Below are 17,763 nucleotides of genomic sequence, written 5' to 3'. Positions count from 1 at the left end.
AGGAGCCTGTGCTTTAACAAGTCCTCAGGGGACACGGGGTGCAGGCTCGGCAGCACTGCCACCACCTAAGAGCAGGATGGGCACCACTTGCAAACTGCTGCAGAGCCTGCCCCTGGCACCTGGCCAGACTTCATGGGGCAGCTCCCCTAACCATCTCCCAGACAGGGGCAGGGGTGTGTGGAGACCCGAAAAGCTAAGGGGGATGCGCCTTTAAGTGGAGTGAGTCTAAGATAAGTGGGGTGAGGAGGCAACAGGAAGGAGAGCCTGCGGCAGTACTGCTGCAGGCATTTAGACACAACAAACTTCTCCTTTAGGCTGGAGGAAGGGGCTCTGCAGGGGACACAGAATGAGCTGGAGGACTCAGCCTGCTGGCGGGATTTCCAAGTGAGGTTTGCTCAGCCTGCAATAGGTCAGAAACTCGGTAACTCTCACTCCACACTGGGCACTGCCTTTCCCATGGCCAGCAGGGTGGCAGGAAGGCGGTTTTCCCGCTTAATGGAAGAAAAGGGAAGGGACACTTGGGGTGCATTTAGCAGGACAACACAACTTTATAAAACCACCCAAAATCTGTAAATATTTTAAAGAAAATAGTTATCCCTGGGAGGAGCTGAATTTAAATCCACTCTACGACTATACCAGACAGATTGCCTGCCCGAGGGGAGCCTTTATGTCATTAGTAAACTCTCTATGCAGGTTCGCTCCATCCTACATCCGCTAATGCCACTTTACACACAGCAGTGAAAACAAGCAATAAATCAATTCATCAAAAAGCAGATTTAAAAAATCAAGAGTTTTTTTAATGATGAAGAAATGCTCACTGTGGGAAGTTAAGTGGGGGAGAAAGTAGGATGTACAACCAATCATATACAGTTTTGTGAAAACCCCGTAAGCCCGTGCATATGTGTAAAGGAGATGGAGAGAACGTCAGCCACTTCCTCTGGTGGTGGGATAAGGGGTGATTTTTAATTTTATACTTTGAGATTTTGCAACTATAAAAAGTAAAAAAAAAATTGGTTTTTTTTGCAATTGATTTTCAAAAATCATAAAGATAAGTTACAATATCCAAGCAGGGCTGAGGCCAGCAGTGAGGGTTACAGGAGACGTGCAGGAGGGAAGACCTGCGCTGGGAGGGATGGCGCTGGGCTCCAAGGCCACTGCCAGCCTAGTGGCCAGGCCAGGCCTCCCAGGAACTCACCATCATGCAGGTTAGGAACCCGCTTGTCCCCATATGAATCCCAAACCAAAAGGAAGGCTGGCCTCACAAGAAAGTAAGGGACATGCAGGGCGCTGGAGGAGGGCAGCACCTGCCCTCCCCCTTTAAGTTCGTTCTGCAAATGCTATTCCTTCAGATGCCCAGGAAACGGCCCACCCATCACCGCAGACGCCTTGCATGTGCTCTACGAGGCCCTTGGGAGAAAAAAGACGGACTTCCCAACAGGAATGGGCCCCAGTGAAATTAAAAAAAGAAAATGTCTTTGTTAATAAATCTACCCGAATCGTTTTTATTCCGTAAGAAAATAACCCAGATTACTAGTGTAAGGCCTTTTCTTTAGCTCAGTAACATATGCCTTCTTTGGCTCTAAATCTAATAACCTCAGTGCCCCTCTGGAATTGGAAGAAGAATAAATCAAAGTAACGCTTTCTGGAAAGCGGCTAATGTGCAAATGCGTTTTCTCCCAGTACACACGCACCCTTCCTCTGAAACGGGCCAATCAAGTCTCAGACAGTCTAGCGTCCACAGAGAAACTGGGTTACAGACACGCCTCCGTTTCTGCAGCTAGGCCCTGATTCTTTCTGGCCTCCCTTCCAGCCACATGGACCAGCTCATATCACAGTCCAGTTTTGATGGAGAGAAGAGAGCGAGGGGGTTTTATGTTTGTTCGGCATTGCCATTTAACATCCCGCTTTGAGAAGGCCACTAAAATATGCATCTTGGCTAATATCCTAAACCTGTCCTCACAGAGTTTCTCCTGCAGGCTTCCACTGCCCAGGGGATGAATGGGCAGAAGGAGGCAGCGGATGGTGCCAACCATAGAGGGGTGGGTGGATGGGCCTCGTGCCCAAACAACAGACAGCCAGCACCTCGCACCGTGCGATTCCTCCCACTCAGGCCCGCCCTCCTGGACTGTCCCGGGCACTGGGTATAACACACACGCTGAAAGTCATCTCTTTCTCCCAAAGACCTTTCATCAGCCCATTTCCTCCCTCAGCTCCTGGGCTCTTAATAGGGTGTGATACTTGCAACTTATAGGTGCGATAATAAGGAAACGTGTATTGGAGCCTGAATGGGCTTGCCACCGCTGCCAACTACGGGGTCCCTGGGAACGCAGAATCGCAGTTAATGACGGAAGGGCAGACCCAGCTTTGTGTAGTCTATTGTCTGTAAGCCTGTCCCCAGCTTTAGTTACTCATGATATTCAGGAAAGCAACCTCATGCCGACCTGCAGCTGTGCCCGCGGTGAAGGGCGCCGGGGGAATACTGCCGGCTCGCTGTGCATATAAACTAGGTGAGCTTACCATCCCTGCCTGTGTTCCTCATCCCCCCCCCCCCCACCTTTGTGGCCGGCAGCCTTTCCCATCACAATGGCCACCTCATGAACGACCCAGATGACAGATGAGTGGGGCACAACAGCCCCACCAGGCTCGGGGCAGCAGGTCTCAGTGCAGGCACCCTCTGGCCCACAAACCAGCTTTCACCCTCATTCAGACTACAAACAGGACTAGGATGTGCGAATGGTCTTTAAAATCACAGTTCACTTGTCTCTTATTAAAGAAAAAAGCACCCAGTATTTCCCACACGGGCCTGAGGAGCACACAGCGGTCGGTGCACAGAGACTCGTGCACACGCAGTGAATGGCAACACAGCCTGAAAGAGCAGAGCTGGAGCAACGCAGGCTTCCTAACAGGAGACTGTGACGTGAATTCTCACAGAGCCAATAACAGGACTCCACGGGGCCCTTGAAGTGAACGGATTAGATACCGACGGGAGATTTAAAATGACCTTGGTGCTGTGTTAGGAGAAAGAAGCAGGATCCAGAACAATATGTACAGGAAGATCCTATTTTCATTGGCACCTAGTCATGTGTGTACAGAAAGCATGTGGGTGTGTATTATGTTTTATTTACACAGAAAATATTCTGGAAGCACATACACCAGACTATTCAGATGATTATCTTTACGGGAGGGGAGGAAAGGATGACAGCAAGCACTAATGAGAGAACACTTTCACTTTAAAATTTCTATTACTCTAAACGTTATTTGTCCTACAAATATGCACCACAATTATAATCAATGAGATCAATAAAACAGTTTTCATTTTTAAAGACACATAGGTCCTCATACATTTACAAGAATAGCAAAATTCCCTCATGATGAACCACCTGAGCTCTCTGACCTTAATTATATAATCAGATCACTCCCCCCACCCCACACACACCCCTCTTAATAACTTGCCTACGGCTTCCTACTGCTCTTATAATCAAAATTCCTCCCAAGAGTCCCACAGCCTCTCAGCTTCAGCTCCCCTTTGCCCCTCACTAACTGGGTCCAGCCGTGGGCACCTATTTTTCTGACCTTCAGACACATGAAGCTGATGTGGGCCTTTGCACCAATCCCTCTGCCCAGGAATGCTTTCACCAGGCTCCTTCCTCCCATCGGAGTATCAGTGCTGGGACCCGGACCCCCAGCTGCGGAGGACCCCCTCCCCGTCACGCTGCCCTGGCTGCTTTCCTTCACGGCTCTTACTTCTCTCTGCAATGACATTATTGTCAACTTCCCTTCAGATGCACGAGCCTGGAGCCGGTTTCTCCCTTGTTTTCCAGTGCCAGGAAGTGTACCTGGCACACAGTGGATGCTCAGTAACTCACTGTTGAGTCAACAAATATCCGTCAGGTTGCGTTAGAAACTGCATCTCCTGATAGAAGTCTGGTCGGTAAAACTGGACTTTTCCAGAACAAAATTTACCTTCTCACACATGAAACAAAATGCACATGAAGTTGGCAGAACATGTACCCGACTGGAAACCAGATGCCTAGATCATCACTCACCATCCAGAAATGCGGGTTCTAGAGAATTCACAATAAGAAGGAAACTCGGGTTCATGGAAGTCCCTCAAGATTTACAGACCCATAAATCCTTACTATGTTTGGAAAAGGCAGGGAAGAAGTCTCTCCATGGCCACCTTCCCTGAGCTGTCAACTCCAACAGCCAAGCGGGCCCCGAGGAAGAGCAGATATTTGCCAGGTGGGTCTTCATGGGAAGGAGCCAGCAGAGGAGCCTGCTCAAAACAGAGGTGACGGGAATATTGAGATATAGAGGCTTAAATATGACATCTTCCAAAGTCCCATCTGTTCTCTCGGGCGGGACTTGTCAACAGACCCTTCACACGGCTACTATTTTGGGAGAGTTCTCAATGTCAGACTCCAACATATGGCATCGTGTCCTCAGAGAATTGCACCTTAGATAACCTGTTTTCCCGTGATCTCTGCCTCAGGTTCACCTTGGCAGAGGAGAGAATTTGAACTCTGAATGAAAAGCAGGGAAGGTCAGTGTATGGTTGGTTTAGGGGACTTCCACACCACTGACAACATTGGCACACAGGTTTTCTCACTGAAAACACATGCACAAAACAAGCAAGAGATTTCTTGGCTAAAAAGGCCAAGAAGCAATTTTTGGTGGGTGTATGCATATCATTCAACTAAACCAGTGGTTCTCAACTTTCCTAATGCCGCGACCCTTTAATACAGTTCCTCATGTTGTGGTGACCCCCAACCATAAAATTATTTTCGTTGCTACTTCATAACTGTAATTTTGCTACTATTATGAATCGTCATGTAAATATCTGATATGCAGGATGTATTTTCATTGTTACAAATTGAACATAATTAAAGCATAGTGATTAATCACAAAAACAATATGTAATTATATATGTGTTTTCTGATGGTCTTAGGCGACCCCTGTGAAAGGGTCGTTCGACCCCCAAAGAGTCTCGACCCACAGGTTGAGAACCACTGATAAAAGATCCCTCTGCAGCAACAAACACAATAGCACAGAGAGTAACACAGTAACTTTGCCTATTCTCACAGTTGCCCTAGGAAAGCTATGGGGCTGGGGCAGGGGTGGGTAACCCTGCCATTTAAAGCTTGGAGCAACTTTTGTGCACATATACCAAGTCCTCTCAGAGATTTTCCATTCTAGTGGCTGGTATTTAAGCATTTAAGTTAAAGGGGGAGGGGAAATAGGAAGCTGCTCCACAATGGGCATGAATTTTCAGTCATACAAGATGGACAGGCTCGAAAGATCTGCTGTACGACATTGTGCCCACAGAAACAGCACTGCCGTACACGTAAAAATCTGTTAAGGTGGGTCTCATGTTATGTGTTCTTACTACAATAAAATAAAAAAATTTAAAAAACTGCCCTAGCCCTGACTGGTTTGGCTCAGTGGATAAAGCGTCCGCCTGTGGACTCAAGGGTCCCAGGTTCGATTCCAGTCAAGGGCATGTACCTTGGTTGCAGGCACATGCCCAGTGGGGAGCGTGCAGGAGGCAGCTGATCAATGTTTCTCTCTCATCGATGTTTCTAACTCTCTATTCCTCTCCCTTCCTCTCTGTAAAAATTCAATAAAATATATTTTTTTTAAAAAACTGCCCTAGCCAGGTGGCTTGGTTAGTTGGAACATCATCCCATATGGGATAATGGCAATTTCGATTCCCAGTCAGAGCACAGTCCTAGGTTGCAGGTTCAATCCCCAGTAGGGATGTGTATGGGAGGTAACCAATCTCTCTCTCTCTCTCTCTCTCTCTCTCTCTCTCATCTCACTCAATAAGAAATCTAATTTAAAAATTAAAAAAACAAGAATTTAAATACAATTAATTTAATTGTATTTTGCAGTATGTATCATTTTTACACCTGTAAATATATATTTACTTCTATATATAATTACGAACATATGTATGTATATATATATATGTAGTATGTACATATGTACGTACATATGCATATACACACACACATACTTTTCAACTCTTCAAAACATGTTCTCTTTTAATCCTTTCTTGAATTGCCTCCAAGGCAAGTAAAACAGTAGGTTTAATTTAAACCTCACAGATGAGGAAATGAAAGTGGAGGGTAGTTACATTATGTGTAGCAGAAACAGACCTAAAACACGGTTTTTCTGCCTCTCAGGTTGGAAAAATGCCTGCTTTCTGAGCTACGGGGAAAATGAGAGGAGATCCATTCACCAGGCCCCTCCATCTGGCTGTGAGGCTGAGATGGCCTCTGGGGGTTGGCTAAGGGCTGGGGCTGTTCTCAGCTGTTCCCTCCTAATTCCTCCTCACTCTGAGTCCACAGTCACAACTGTCATTGTCTCACATGAATCCCCGGGGCTCCCCCACCTCAGCAGGACTACATGGCACTGCCTGGAAATGAAGGCAATGCCAGGTTTGGGGTCCAGCAGGGCTGGGTGCAAATCACCAGCATAAACCCCAGTTCTGACTCTTGATGTCCTAAGAGTTACATCAAAACCTATCAGAGACCAGAGCACAAACTCAAAACCCCTCGGCCCCGGGCCATGGTTCCTGCCAAACTGTGAAATCCACAGCTGTATGTTCAGAACCTACAGAAACTAGACAATATAGAATTTAAACAAACAAACACAGGAAGCTTCCTCCATCTGCTGATGGCGATAGTATGAACATCACTAGAGGAGCAGCTCATAAAACAGAAAAGGGGTTAGTCAACTAGGGAAACACAAAAAAAGGTGGTTATGAAGGCAAGTAAGATGGGTCCCTTCAAAATGTGCTGCGCCTGGGAGAAGGGATCTCAGCCATTGCCCTCATCCCAAAGATGGTTCCTTCTAGACCCGAACAGCGTCTGCTGCACAGACTGATCTGTCGGGCTCCTTAGGCCTGGTGTCACGAAACGCATTCACCTAACCCTGCTGCTCCAACGCCCAGGATTCCTTATGGGTCTACCTACAGGAGGAAAGGGAGGACACCACATGGCCACCCAGACGAGGTCTTGTGATGGAGAAAACACTATGGGTTAGAACTCCAACGTATCTTTTTGGGGACCAAGGAAGTCAACACTCCTTCCTCTATTACTTCCTGCCTGTCAGGGTCTTGAAGGTTTCATATGTCCTTTTCACAACAGAGGAGGGCAACTCCCTCTGCCTTCAGGCAAGACTCAACGCAAACTCTCCAAGGCCCGTGAGCTCCCATCCTGCGGTGGAGGCTCTGCCTCCCACACCGGCTCTCCTCAGTCACCGAGGCCGCTCTGTAGTTATTTATTCTCATTCAGGGGCTGCTCTTGAGCTAAAATACACTCCCAAGCTTTGTCAAGCTGACAGCACTAACAAATGTGGAGGAAATGCAATTCTCTTTCCCAGAGCCCCCAATTTAGGGCTACATCCAATATCCCAGGAGTAGAGGGGAGACATGGTACTATTTTAACATGCTCTTGGTATAACTCATTGCCTTTGCAGTCTCCTTAGATCAGTACCAAAAGCAAATCCCCAATCCATCATTTCTTCACGGCATCAGTTCCTTCCCTTTGTCCAGTTCTGGAGCTGTTTCCAAAAACAGCAGGGTTGCTGCTGAAACCAGTGATCAAAAGACTATCAAGCCGCCCTGTCGATGGGTCGTTTTCAGGCCAAACATTTGGCTCAGCAAATTGGAAAAGAAAACGGAGCAAATACGGGCCTGGGTGAGAACAAAGTGTACCCGTTTACTTCACAAGAGAAGACACACAGAGGATTCATGCCTCTCTAAGAATCTCCCCTCCAGAGCTCTCAGCCGTGCTGCTGAGCATCACGCCATGTGGAGGTCCATTTGGAACAAGAACAGCCTCCCAGGCTGTCTTCGCTCAGTGCTGCAGAATTAGAAGCGTGCAAAGGTAAGCAGCCGCCCTGCCTCCACCTCCCTGTGTCAGTGAGCTGATGGCCTGCGAGAGAGACAGCTGGGACTGGGGAGCCCGCCTGGGGCCTCCCACCTGTGCTGCAATCATATGTAAAATGTCAGAGGCCCCGATGGGCGTCAATCTGTACCTTCTGTGGCAAGCACCCAGATGGCCCTCCGCAGCTGACGGCAGCAGGAGGCTGTATTTCCTGTGGCCTGACACGGTACCCAGGGCTGAGGATGCCTAAGACTGGTGTGCAATTCCCTGCGTCAGTGAGCCTTGCCAAGTTCCTCCTACACTGACTTCTCCCACACCCTCCAGCTCCGGTCACTGCTTTACTCTTTCAATATCTTTCTCACATTTCCAAATTCCCTGGGCTTTGATTTATTAATAACTTTATCTGTTTTTTAAATAGATTAAAAATGATCAAGCTCTCTAAAGAGTCATTGTCCAATATGGTAGCCACCAGCCACATGTGATCTTTTTATTTAAATTAATTAAAATTAAATAAAGTTAAAAATCCAGTTCTTTAGACACTCTAGCCCCATGTCAAGTACTCAGAGGCCACCTGTGGCTAATGGCTACCCCACTGGACAGTACAGAGGACAGACCCATCGCCCCAGAGAGCTCTACTGGTCAGCTCTGGTCTGGAAGCTATAAAGGCAGTGCCTGCCTCCGTTGTCCGTCCCTAGACCTCCTCCCAGAGGCGATCCTGCTGCCAGTCTCCTTTGTGTCCCTACAGAGATGCTTTTCTGTCTACACAAGTGCTGGAAATCTCTTTTACTAAAACAAATAAGACCCTAAACACCATTTTGCCCCATGCTTTCCTCACTGAATGAACCTTGGAGATCACAATACAAGTGCACACATAGTGCTTCATTCTTCTGAGTGTCCTCCAGCAATCCCGTCACCGGGCCAACTGCCACCACTCCCGCCTTATAACCATGCCCCCACACCTGTGTCCCCCTGTGTGGTGCCCAAACACTTTCATGCTCCTCCCAGTCTCCCCACCCTCATACTCTTTTTCGACTCTTCCCGTCTTCCCCCCGGTGAATTCCAAACCAGTTTCTCTGGCTTTCTCCCTCAACACTCCCAGGTGCCCACAGACTAAACCACCCACTCCTCCTCCTATTGTTGCCCCCAACCCCCTGATCCTGTCCTTCATTCACTGAGGATGTCAGCACCTACCTCATGCCCTTTGTCTCCTCCCTAAATTCTGCAAACATCCCCTCAGTCCCACGTGGAGCATCCAGCCAACGCCTGGCCTCACACATGTCCCTGACCTTCTGTCCTCACCCCACCTCAGCCACCCACTCCCACCCTAAGGCCACGCAAGCAAATGAGCCACCTGTGAAGTCCTGGTTTTCAGCATCCCCCTCTCAAATCATTCAAGATCAACAAGACTTCTAATCCATGGTGACTATTCACTAACCTTGCGTTGTCCTCCCAGCCTCCGTACTCAGCTTGAATAGTCTGGCACGTTCTTGGGTCCCTCCCTTACAAATACACTTGCTTCCCTCTCCCCTCTCTAGTTCACTCACCTGTTGAAAACCCTGATCCTGGGTAAACCTGGTCTGCCCTCTCCACACACATATTCCCCACAAGAAGGTGACCAATCAAATTGGGAGCTTTTTAAAATAAATAACATTGGTAGGATTAAAAAATTGAGTAACTTCTATAGAAAATAGTACAGAGGTTCCTCAAAAAATGAAAAGTAGTACTATCACTTGACCCAGCAATCCCACTTCTGGGCTTATATCCGAAAGGATTGAAAGCGGGGTCATGAAGAAATACTGGTACACCCTTGTTCGTAGCAATATTACTCACAGTAGCGGAAGTGGAGACAACCGAAATGTCTATCAACAGATGAATGGATAGACAAAATGTGGTATATACATACATAACTACAGTGGAATATTATAGAGCCTGAAAAAGGAAAGGAATTCTGACACATGCTACAATGTGGGTGAACCTTGAGGACATTACGCTAAGTGAACCAGGCCAGTCACTAACAGACAGATACTGCACGATTCCTCTATATGAGGTGCATAGAGGAGTCAAAGCCCTAGAAACAGAGTGGAATGGTGGTTGCCAAAGGATGGGAAAAGGGTAACAGGGAGTTGTGTAATGAGTGCAGGGTTTTAGTTTTACAAGATGAAAAGATTCTGGAGACCTGTTCACAACAGTGTGAATATATTAACACTACTGAACTGTACCCTTCGCTTAAGATGCTAAATTTAACGTTGTGTTTTCCCACAGTAACAGAGTATAACACGGAACAAAGCTGTTGGGTGGGCTCCACTCAGTGGTGCTGAAGGCACACTCTCTCCTCTGAGCACCGAACACCCCGCCCCACACAGTGTGCATGTGGCAAGGCTAGGGCACGGCAATGCCAAGCCTGATATTCACTCTGAACCTTAGAGTCAACGTAGGAAAGATTAGAAGAATTAACTAAGGACCAGTTGGGTATTTCCCCATTCTCTCAAATATTATTCTCCAGCAAGTAGCTGAAATCCAATAGCTTTCCTAGCTCTGCCTCTCATGATTCATTCATGCTCATTTCTATGGATACATCAGTTTCTCAGCTGGCAGTGATTTCATGAATTTTTAATTTACATGGAATGAGCCAGAGATTAAAACTTTCAACTAAGCCAACAATAAAGGGTTGTGAGTGTCGTTTCAATCCCTCGATTAAGAATCTCTGAATGAATTCCCTGGCATCCTCACATGAACCACTATCTGGAAATTATCAAAACAACTCCTCCGTGCGTTTTGCCTTTGGAGTATTAATATAGGTACACATATCTGCTTTGGCCTGGCTATGCGGCTCACTGGTTTAACATCGACCTGTGAACTGAGAGGTCAAGATTGGATTCCTGGTCAGGGCATATGCCCGGGTTTGGGCTCAGTCCCCCATGGGAGGTGGGTGCAGGAGGCACCCAATCAGTGATTCTCTCTCATCATTGATGTTTCTATCTCTCCCTCTGCCTTCCCCTTTCTGCAATCAATAAAAACATATTTTAAAAAATAAAACAGTATTTCCTGATGTCTCCTTCCTCTTAAAAAAAATAGTACCAGCTTTGGGATCATTAAAAACAGTGAAACCAAAGACATTTCTTGTTATCAATCTTAATCTTGGAAAAACTCCAGGCCACCTGGCGAACAGTCACCAAGATCCCAACACCATAGAAAAGCCACAACAATGTGCAGCTTTATGACTACTAGGTAAGAAACTGGTTTTAGCATAAATAAAATCAGATTAAAAGTAAGCAAGTTAGATGAGAAATTATATCAAAATATAATCCATATTTTAAATATTATTAATAAAATGTTGACATTCTTTTTTCTTTCTACATCTTTGGAATGTGGTACATAGTTTATACTCTCAACACCCCTCAGTACGAGACACAAATAAGCACAGCTACTGTCTTGGACGGTGCAACCACAGAACAAAGAAATGTGTTCTGACAGGACAGGGACTCGCTCTTGCCATCTGAGCATATCTCCAGGCTTCTGCACTCTCCAGCTCTCCAGCGTGCTCCCACGGTCTCCCTCAGTGACAGCCAGCAACAGCTGGGAGGACACAGCTGCTCCTCGGGCTAGAGCAGCATTAGTTCAACTGTGGTCCTTAAGGCACCAACATTTGAAATTTTACAAAATCAGTTTACTACCATTGTTTCCTTAAATTTTTTCAACCACAGATGGACTCACTTTTTTCAAAATTAACCTTACCCTAAGCAATGTCATCTGTGATGTCACAAATTTGACCATTTTAAATTATATTTGTTGAAAAAGCTGAAACACATTAAAATAAGTATTTAACACTTAAAAGACGTTTTGTGCTCCACCTAAAGCCAACAATGAACTAAACTAAAATTCATCCTCATTAGCGAATCAGTCATGGTGTCATCTCTCCAAAGCTTCCCGTTTGGCACGTGGGATGTGAGATGATTACTTTCCGAGTCTCCCGGCACCCACCATTCGGACCCCGACCTTTGCATGTATGAGTCTGACAGAGCACTCCTACCAAGAGTACCTTTCGTCTGGGAACTATCACAAACCACAGCCAGGGGCCCTCATTCCTGTGTACTTAGCTGCTCAAAACCTGCCTAGGTGGGGTAAAACCCTTGCCCTAATGACCAGTGGGGCTCAGGCTCAGGGGAGAACCCTTAATAATTAATAATCGTGGCAGCTAAGGTTTACTCAACTACATGCCAAGCACTGTTCCAAAGCATGTGAGTGTGTGTGTGTGTGTGTGCGTATGTGCATGCATGTGTGTGCGTGCATGCGTGTGCATGTGTGTGTGCGTGTGCGATACTATGATGTTTATCTCTCATTCATATAGTTGTCGCAATAACCCTAATGAAGAAGGTATTGTTTTGCTGCTTTTCTGGACGAGGAAACAAGGCACAGGGCAGTTAGTAGTCTCCCACAGTCACAGAGGTAACACGTGGGGGAGCTGAGATTCAAAGCCAAGAAAGCTCACTCTGGAACCTGTGCTGTTGTCGTCCTGAAGATTCCAAATGGGATAAAGAAATGAAAGCTGGGAAAGACACATGTTTTATGGCCACAAACACAAATTCCTCAAAGTCAACACTTTCCCCCGCAGGACACAGAGACTGAGGCAAGCAATATCCTCTGATAAGACGTTAGGCAGACAAGTAGAATAAGTTATAATGCCCTAAAGACGACTTCTGGAAATCACCCTGGGGAACTCATTGTACTCAGAAAAGACAAAAGCATGACAATTCAAGGGAGCAAAGAATCCAATAACACAAGAGAAAGCGGATGGAAAGATAGTCAGATGGACAAATCGATGGATGGATAGACAGACAAGTGAGCACACAAATGTTCACTCCAAACTCAAAAGCAGGGAGTATTATAAAGGAAAATCCATCGCGCTGACCACTGCAGAGGGGCCCATCAAATGGCTGACATCACACCAGCCAGCCATTCTCAAAGGCAAATCGGGACCTTATTCTTGTCACCGGGACCAAAGCTGCAGGGTAAGCTGTGCTGCAGCCTCACTGCACGGGCGCAGCAGCCCGGAGGAAGGCGAAGTGCACTTACAGGTACTCCCTGTGGGCAGAGTGCACGGCGGCCGCGTTGCTGTAGCGCCACAGGACGATGGCCGACGACAGGACATCGAGGACGGCGTCAAACTAGGAGAAGGAGACATGGCATTAGTGCTTTTCCTGAGTTAACAGGACAGGGCTGAAGACACAAAGCAACGATTCTGTGACTCAGAACACCTGAGCAAGTGACCTCAGAGCCAACAGTGGGCCTGGGCACCCCACACGCCAGCTCCTCCTCCTCAGATTCCGCACTGCTCCCCGGGCCTGGGAAACACGCTCCATGGCGCGGTGGGTCTGCCCCCGGGGCCTGGCTGCCAGCACTCTGCAGATATGGGGGATCACACGGGTCTGACCCCTGAAATTGGTTTCCCCACAGCAAGCAAGATCATCTCAGCATTTCACTGTGTAACCCAAGTACAATATTCGGGGTGAGGGATCTGCTTCTGGCTTTCAATGGGATTATTCTACATGGGGGCCAGGGGGAGGGTGGTCACCCAAGGGCCCTGTGCTGTCTGCAAACACTTTGAAATTGTCTATACAATTCAGTGCTTTTGTTTGAATGAATGAGTGAGTATGTGAGGGAGGAGAGAGGGAGGTGAAGGAAGAGGAAGAGAGCACTGTAAGAACGACAGTGAGAATATGTGTGTGCACGTGTGTGTGTTGTGTGTGTTTTGTGTGAGAATGTGTTGTGCGTGTGTATGTGTGTCGTGTGTTGGTGTGCATGTATGTGGTGTGTGTGTATTTCTGGACAGACAGTGCACTCCTTCTAAAGATTCTGAAAAGGTCTGCAACCCCAAAAACCTTAAGTTTTCACAACAAAAGGAAGAAGTGGGTTTGTGGGCAGGAACACCTACCCTGAGGCACAGGGAACCCGCAGCTGCACAGGAGGGGTGTTTACTAGCGCTCTCCTGGAGTCACTGTGCCACAGGACACCTCTCACCTGGAAAGTTACAAGCACCCGGAGGGGACGTGGGGCAGCTCCACCCAGTGCTCGGCATGCCCAGCCCGTGAAACACCTGAGACCGTTTTCTCTCAGCAGCTCCCATGAGGAAGCAGGCGGGGGTCAGGCTCCCCGGGTCCGGCTGCAGGCGGACTGATCCTAGCAGCAGCAGCCCCTGATGCCCACACCTCTGCCTGCACAGCAAAGCCTTTGCTCCTGCGTGTGCCATTGTCCACCTGACAGCATTGGGGGGAAAGGGCTAACACCCTAAAACACCCTCGCAACCAGCTGTGGGAAATGCGGTCGCCTCTCTGTTCTGCAGGATTATGCAGCTTCCTTGCAGTTCACTTCTGCTGAATGCTAATCCGCCTAGAAGCGATCTCCATAGACGGTGTGCTTGTCATGCGAAGCTCTCATCTGCTAATCACCCTCTCCTTGAGAGCCCAGGTGAGACCCGTGGGCTCAGGAAAAACATGCACAACTCCATAAAAGTACATTTCAGGTTACTTACTGCAAACCCAAAAGCAGAGGCGCTGTACCTCATAACGGAGACAGCTAAAAAGAAAGAAAATATTATTCAGAATATTTCAAGACCTCATGGATATGTTCTCTCGTTCATGAGTATATTAACACATTTGATCTGCCCTTTTAAACATCAATGGAAAAGTTCCAAGAGAATAAAGTTAAAAGTTAACGGTGGCTGTAAACTCCGAGAACTAAAAAGTGCAAAGAGTGAGAAGAGACTCCAGACTCCGCCTGCAATGGCGTCCCTCCCAGTGTGCTCTGAGCGCCCAGGGGCCAGTTTCAGAGTGAAAACGCTTAAGCGGTTGTCAGTCAAACGGCCACTGAGACTTGGAGAATTTGGCAACTGGGATAGAGCTGGGGACTATACTAAACTTTCGAAGTAAATGTTCAATAACCCAAACTGTTCCCCCAATAAAGTAACTGGTGGTTTCTCCATGCACGTGCCCTTGCCCATCAGAGTTTAAATCTAGTGTAGACCTCAACAAAACTGCTTGGGAAAACAATAACAAATGATCTTAAGTGACAGGTGTCTACAAATGTAGATGTAACAATTATAATTAAAGCATTTATCTGCATTCAAAAGTCAACCTTTTTTTGGGGGGGGGGGGCAGTAAATCAATTAGGTAGCACTTTTGCCAAATTCTGTGATCTGTTCTCTGCCCAACCAATGTTCAGCTTCAAAGACTGGTCTCAATTTAATTTAATAAAGGCAGTTCTCGATATTTAACAAGCGTAAGTCCATCCTCCTACAAAAATGAAACCCTACCCGATGGGTCAGCAGAGCTGTGTCGTGGACTGTCCCGGCCCAGGCGTTGTAAGTGCTCACCGGGGAATAAGAGAGGTGCAGGCGCAGGACACAGAGGTCAAGGCTCCCACTCAGCTCACCTTGTGTCCCTTCTCGGGACCCGCTCTCTGGTCCACCCATAGGCCAAAAATGAGTCCTGGACAGCCCTGCTCTCCTTCATACCCCTGCCCTGAGCACAAGGGGTCACCTGACCCAATGTGAAGCAAGCTTATTTCATTGTCTGTGAGTCAGGAATTGAGACAGAGAGAGTCTAGTAGTTGGTTAAGTGATGTTGTTGGAATTGAAACTTGCAATCACTGGAACTGGGGTTGGCCGTGGTTTGCCATCAGGACTGAGGAGCAGAGAGAGAAGCACGGGTACAGTTCCCAAGCCCTTTCTGAGACTTGGCCACCTCCCAGTCCTCGGGCTGTGGAGTGCCACCCATTACATTCCTAACCTTCTTTGTTCTGACAGGGGCTGCTCCAGTTGTCCCTGCTGGTGCACACGCTGGCACAGAGAGAAGGGCAGAGGCAGGTGCATGCAGTGACCAACAGTAACTCCCACAGGCAACAGAGGGGCAGTGCCAGGGGCACCAGACCTTCCAGAAGAGCTCAATCTACAGGCCACATGGGCATGTGCACAACAGGCAGCAGATCCCTCAGGGGGTCGCCCTGAGCACCCAGATGCCCGGCGGGACACTGAGCGCCCCACCCCCTCCCGGCAGCAGGAGCTCAGTAACTGTTCATTAAACTGACTCTTACAGAAACAAGTCAAAATGAGTATCTGGTTTTTCCTTTACAACCTGTTTTAGAACATCTACGTTCTGTGCTTTTTTTTCTGTTACTCATTTATCAGCAGTGGGAACCTTTTGAACATCTAGCATCTTCCACAGATGCTGGATGTACACAATGGATGAGGAAGAGCCGCCCGTGGAGCTCCTGCTCTGTCTCCGCCTGCGCTGCTCACCTGGGCCCCACCGCATGGAGGGCACAGCCAGAAGAGCACTCCAGCACCTGCACTCCAGGCAGTGCACCATCACTCTAAAAGTTGAACTGAGTTATCTGGTGACACCACACATGTCCACAGTGGACTGGAGACTTCGGAGGTGCACACCCACTCAGTTATACAGAGAAAACGAGGACCCGGGTTTCAGAGACTCTGGACTCCAACAAAGGAGCTGGTCGTTGAATGGTGGAGTCTCTTTCCCTGACGCAGCCAGCGGCAATGAGCACGTTTTCAACCACTCAGAGGAGTATGGAGAGTCATGTCTGTGTGAGAGTTCCGCCTGCCCAATGGAATGCTCACACCGCTCTACCCCGTGCACCAAAGCACATGAGAGCCAGAGGGCTCCAGGTTAACCCCAGTCCCGCAGAGAAAGGAAGGATGATCATGAATCATTTATTTATAAACTAGAGGCCTGTTTCAGGAAGATTCCTGCAAGAATAGGGCTTCCTGCGGCTGGAGCGAAGCAGAGAAGGGAGCGAAACCCACTGAGGCAGGCTTCACTCCCGCTCCCAGCCACTGCGGCGGGTTTCCCCTCCCACTCCCAGCCGCTCCAGCTGGGTTTCCCCTCCCACTCCCAGCCACTACGGCTGGGTTTCCCCTCCCGCCTCCTGCATCCGCAGCCTTGGCTCCATTCCTGTCTCCGCCACCTCTACTTTGCTCCCTTCTGTAGCGCTTCGCTTCCACGTTGTCTTCAGTCTTCGCTCCCAGCTGGTATATGCAAATTAACCACCATCTTGATTGGGGTAACTTGCATATAGCCACTCTGATTGGCTGGTGGGCGTGGCTTAAGGTGTAGCGAAGGTATGGTCAATTTGCATGTTTGTCTTTTATTAGTGTAGATTGGCTTCACCAAGTGTCCCGGGTGAGGTGGAAAGGGAGAAAATGGCATGGAGACCCCTGGGTGCACAAGGGCACGCCCATGGCCCTGGCTTAGGCAGCCTCCCTCTGTGAGCACCTCCCCAGTCCCCACAATGAAACAGCAGCCAATGGTCACTACCACAGGACTGAATGGAAGAGGTCGGTGCCTTCCAGGACTTTCTGAAGCGTGGAAAGTCATGGGTTGTTTTCCCCGGCCTGCAGCTGGATGTGACACATCCTCATTCTGGGGTAAGGATGGACTCAAAAGAAAGGGCTGGTTCAGACAGCCCCTCTCCCACAGAAAGAGAGCAAACCGTGAGGTGTTCATCAGGACGCTTCCCACTTCCCTCCCGCTGAGCATGGGTTCCACTTAGAGAACAGCAGGCCCAGCCAGGCCAGAAGGACACACCAAGGCAGAGATGACCAGGTAGGTGCCACTGGAGCCCCACAGGTACTTGGCCAAGGGCAGCTGAAAGCCACCATGGCTCCGGGGTCCGACAGAAGTCCAGCAGTGCCTGTAGGGCAGGCTGGCATTTAACAGTGGCCAACAGACAATTATGATGCAAGCTGGCAAGGTCTGCAGAGAGACAGGCAACTGGGCGGCCGTGAGTGGAGCTCTCCTATGAAAACTGCTCCGGGTGGAGGCAGGGGCCAGAGGGCCGAGGATAATGAAGTCGTGGT

General features: G+C 48.4%; 1 protein-coding gene across 1 annotated transcript in view; it reads right to left on the bottom strand.

The window, feature by feature from the left end:
* TMEM163 (transmembrane protein 163) overlaps positions 1–17,763 on the bottom strand; it is a 225,935-nt gene that overhangs the window by 63,300 nt on the left and 144,872 nt on the right. Inside the window, exons 3-4 of the mRNA XM_070423099.1 lie at positions 14,422–14,465; positions 12,966–13,057 (exon numbers count right to left, since the gene is read on the bottom strand). Coding sequence (XP_070279200.1) covers positions 12,966–13,057; positions 14,422–14,465 — 136 coding nt within the window. The remainder of the gene's footprint in view (positions 1–12,965; positions 13,058–14,421; positions 14,466–17,763) is intronic.

This window comes from Myotis yumanensis, unplaced genomic scaffold (genome assembly GCF_028538775.1).
Source record: "Myotis yumanensis isolate MYYU_CA2020_CCGP unplaced genomic scaffold, mMyoYum1.0.hap1 SCAF_8, whole genome shotgun sequence".
NCBI lineage: Eukaryota > Metazoa > Chordata > Mammalia > Chiroptera > Vespertilionidae > Myotis > Myotis yumanensis.
The sequence above is the reverse complement of the archived record's forward strand: the minus strand, read 5'-3'. Positions and strand labels throughout refer to the sequence as shown.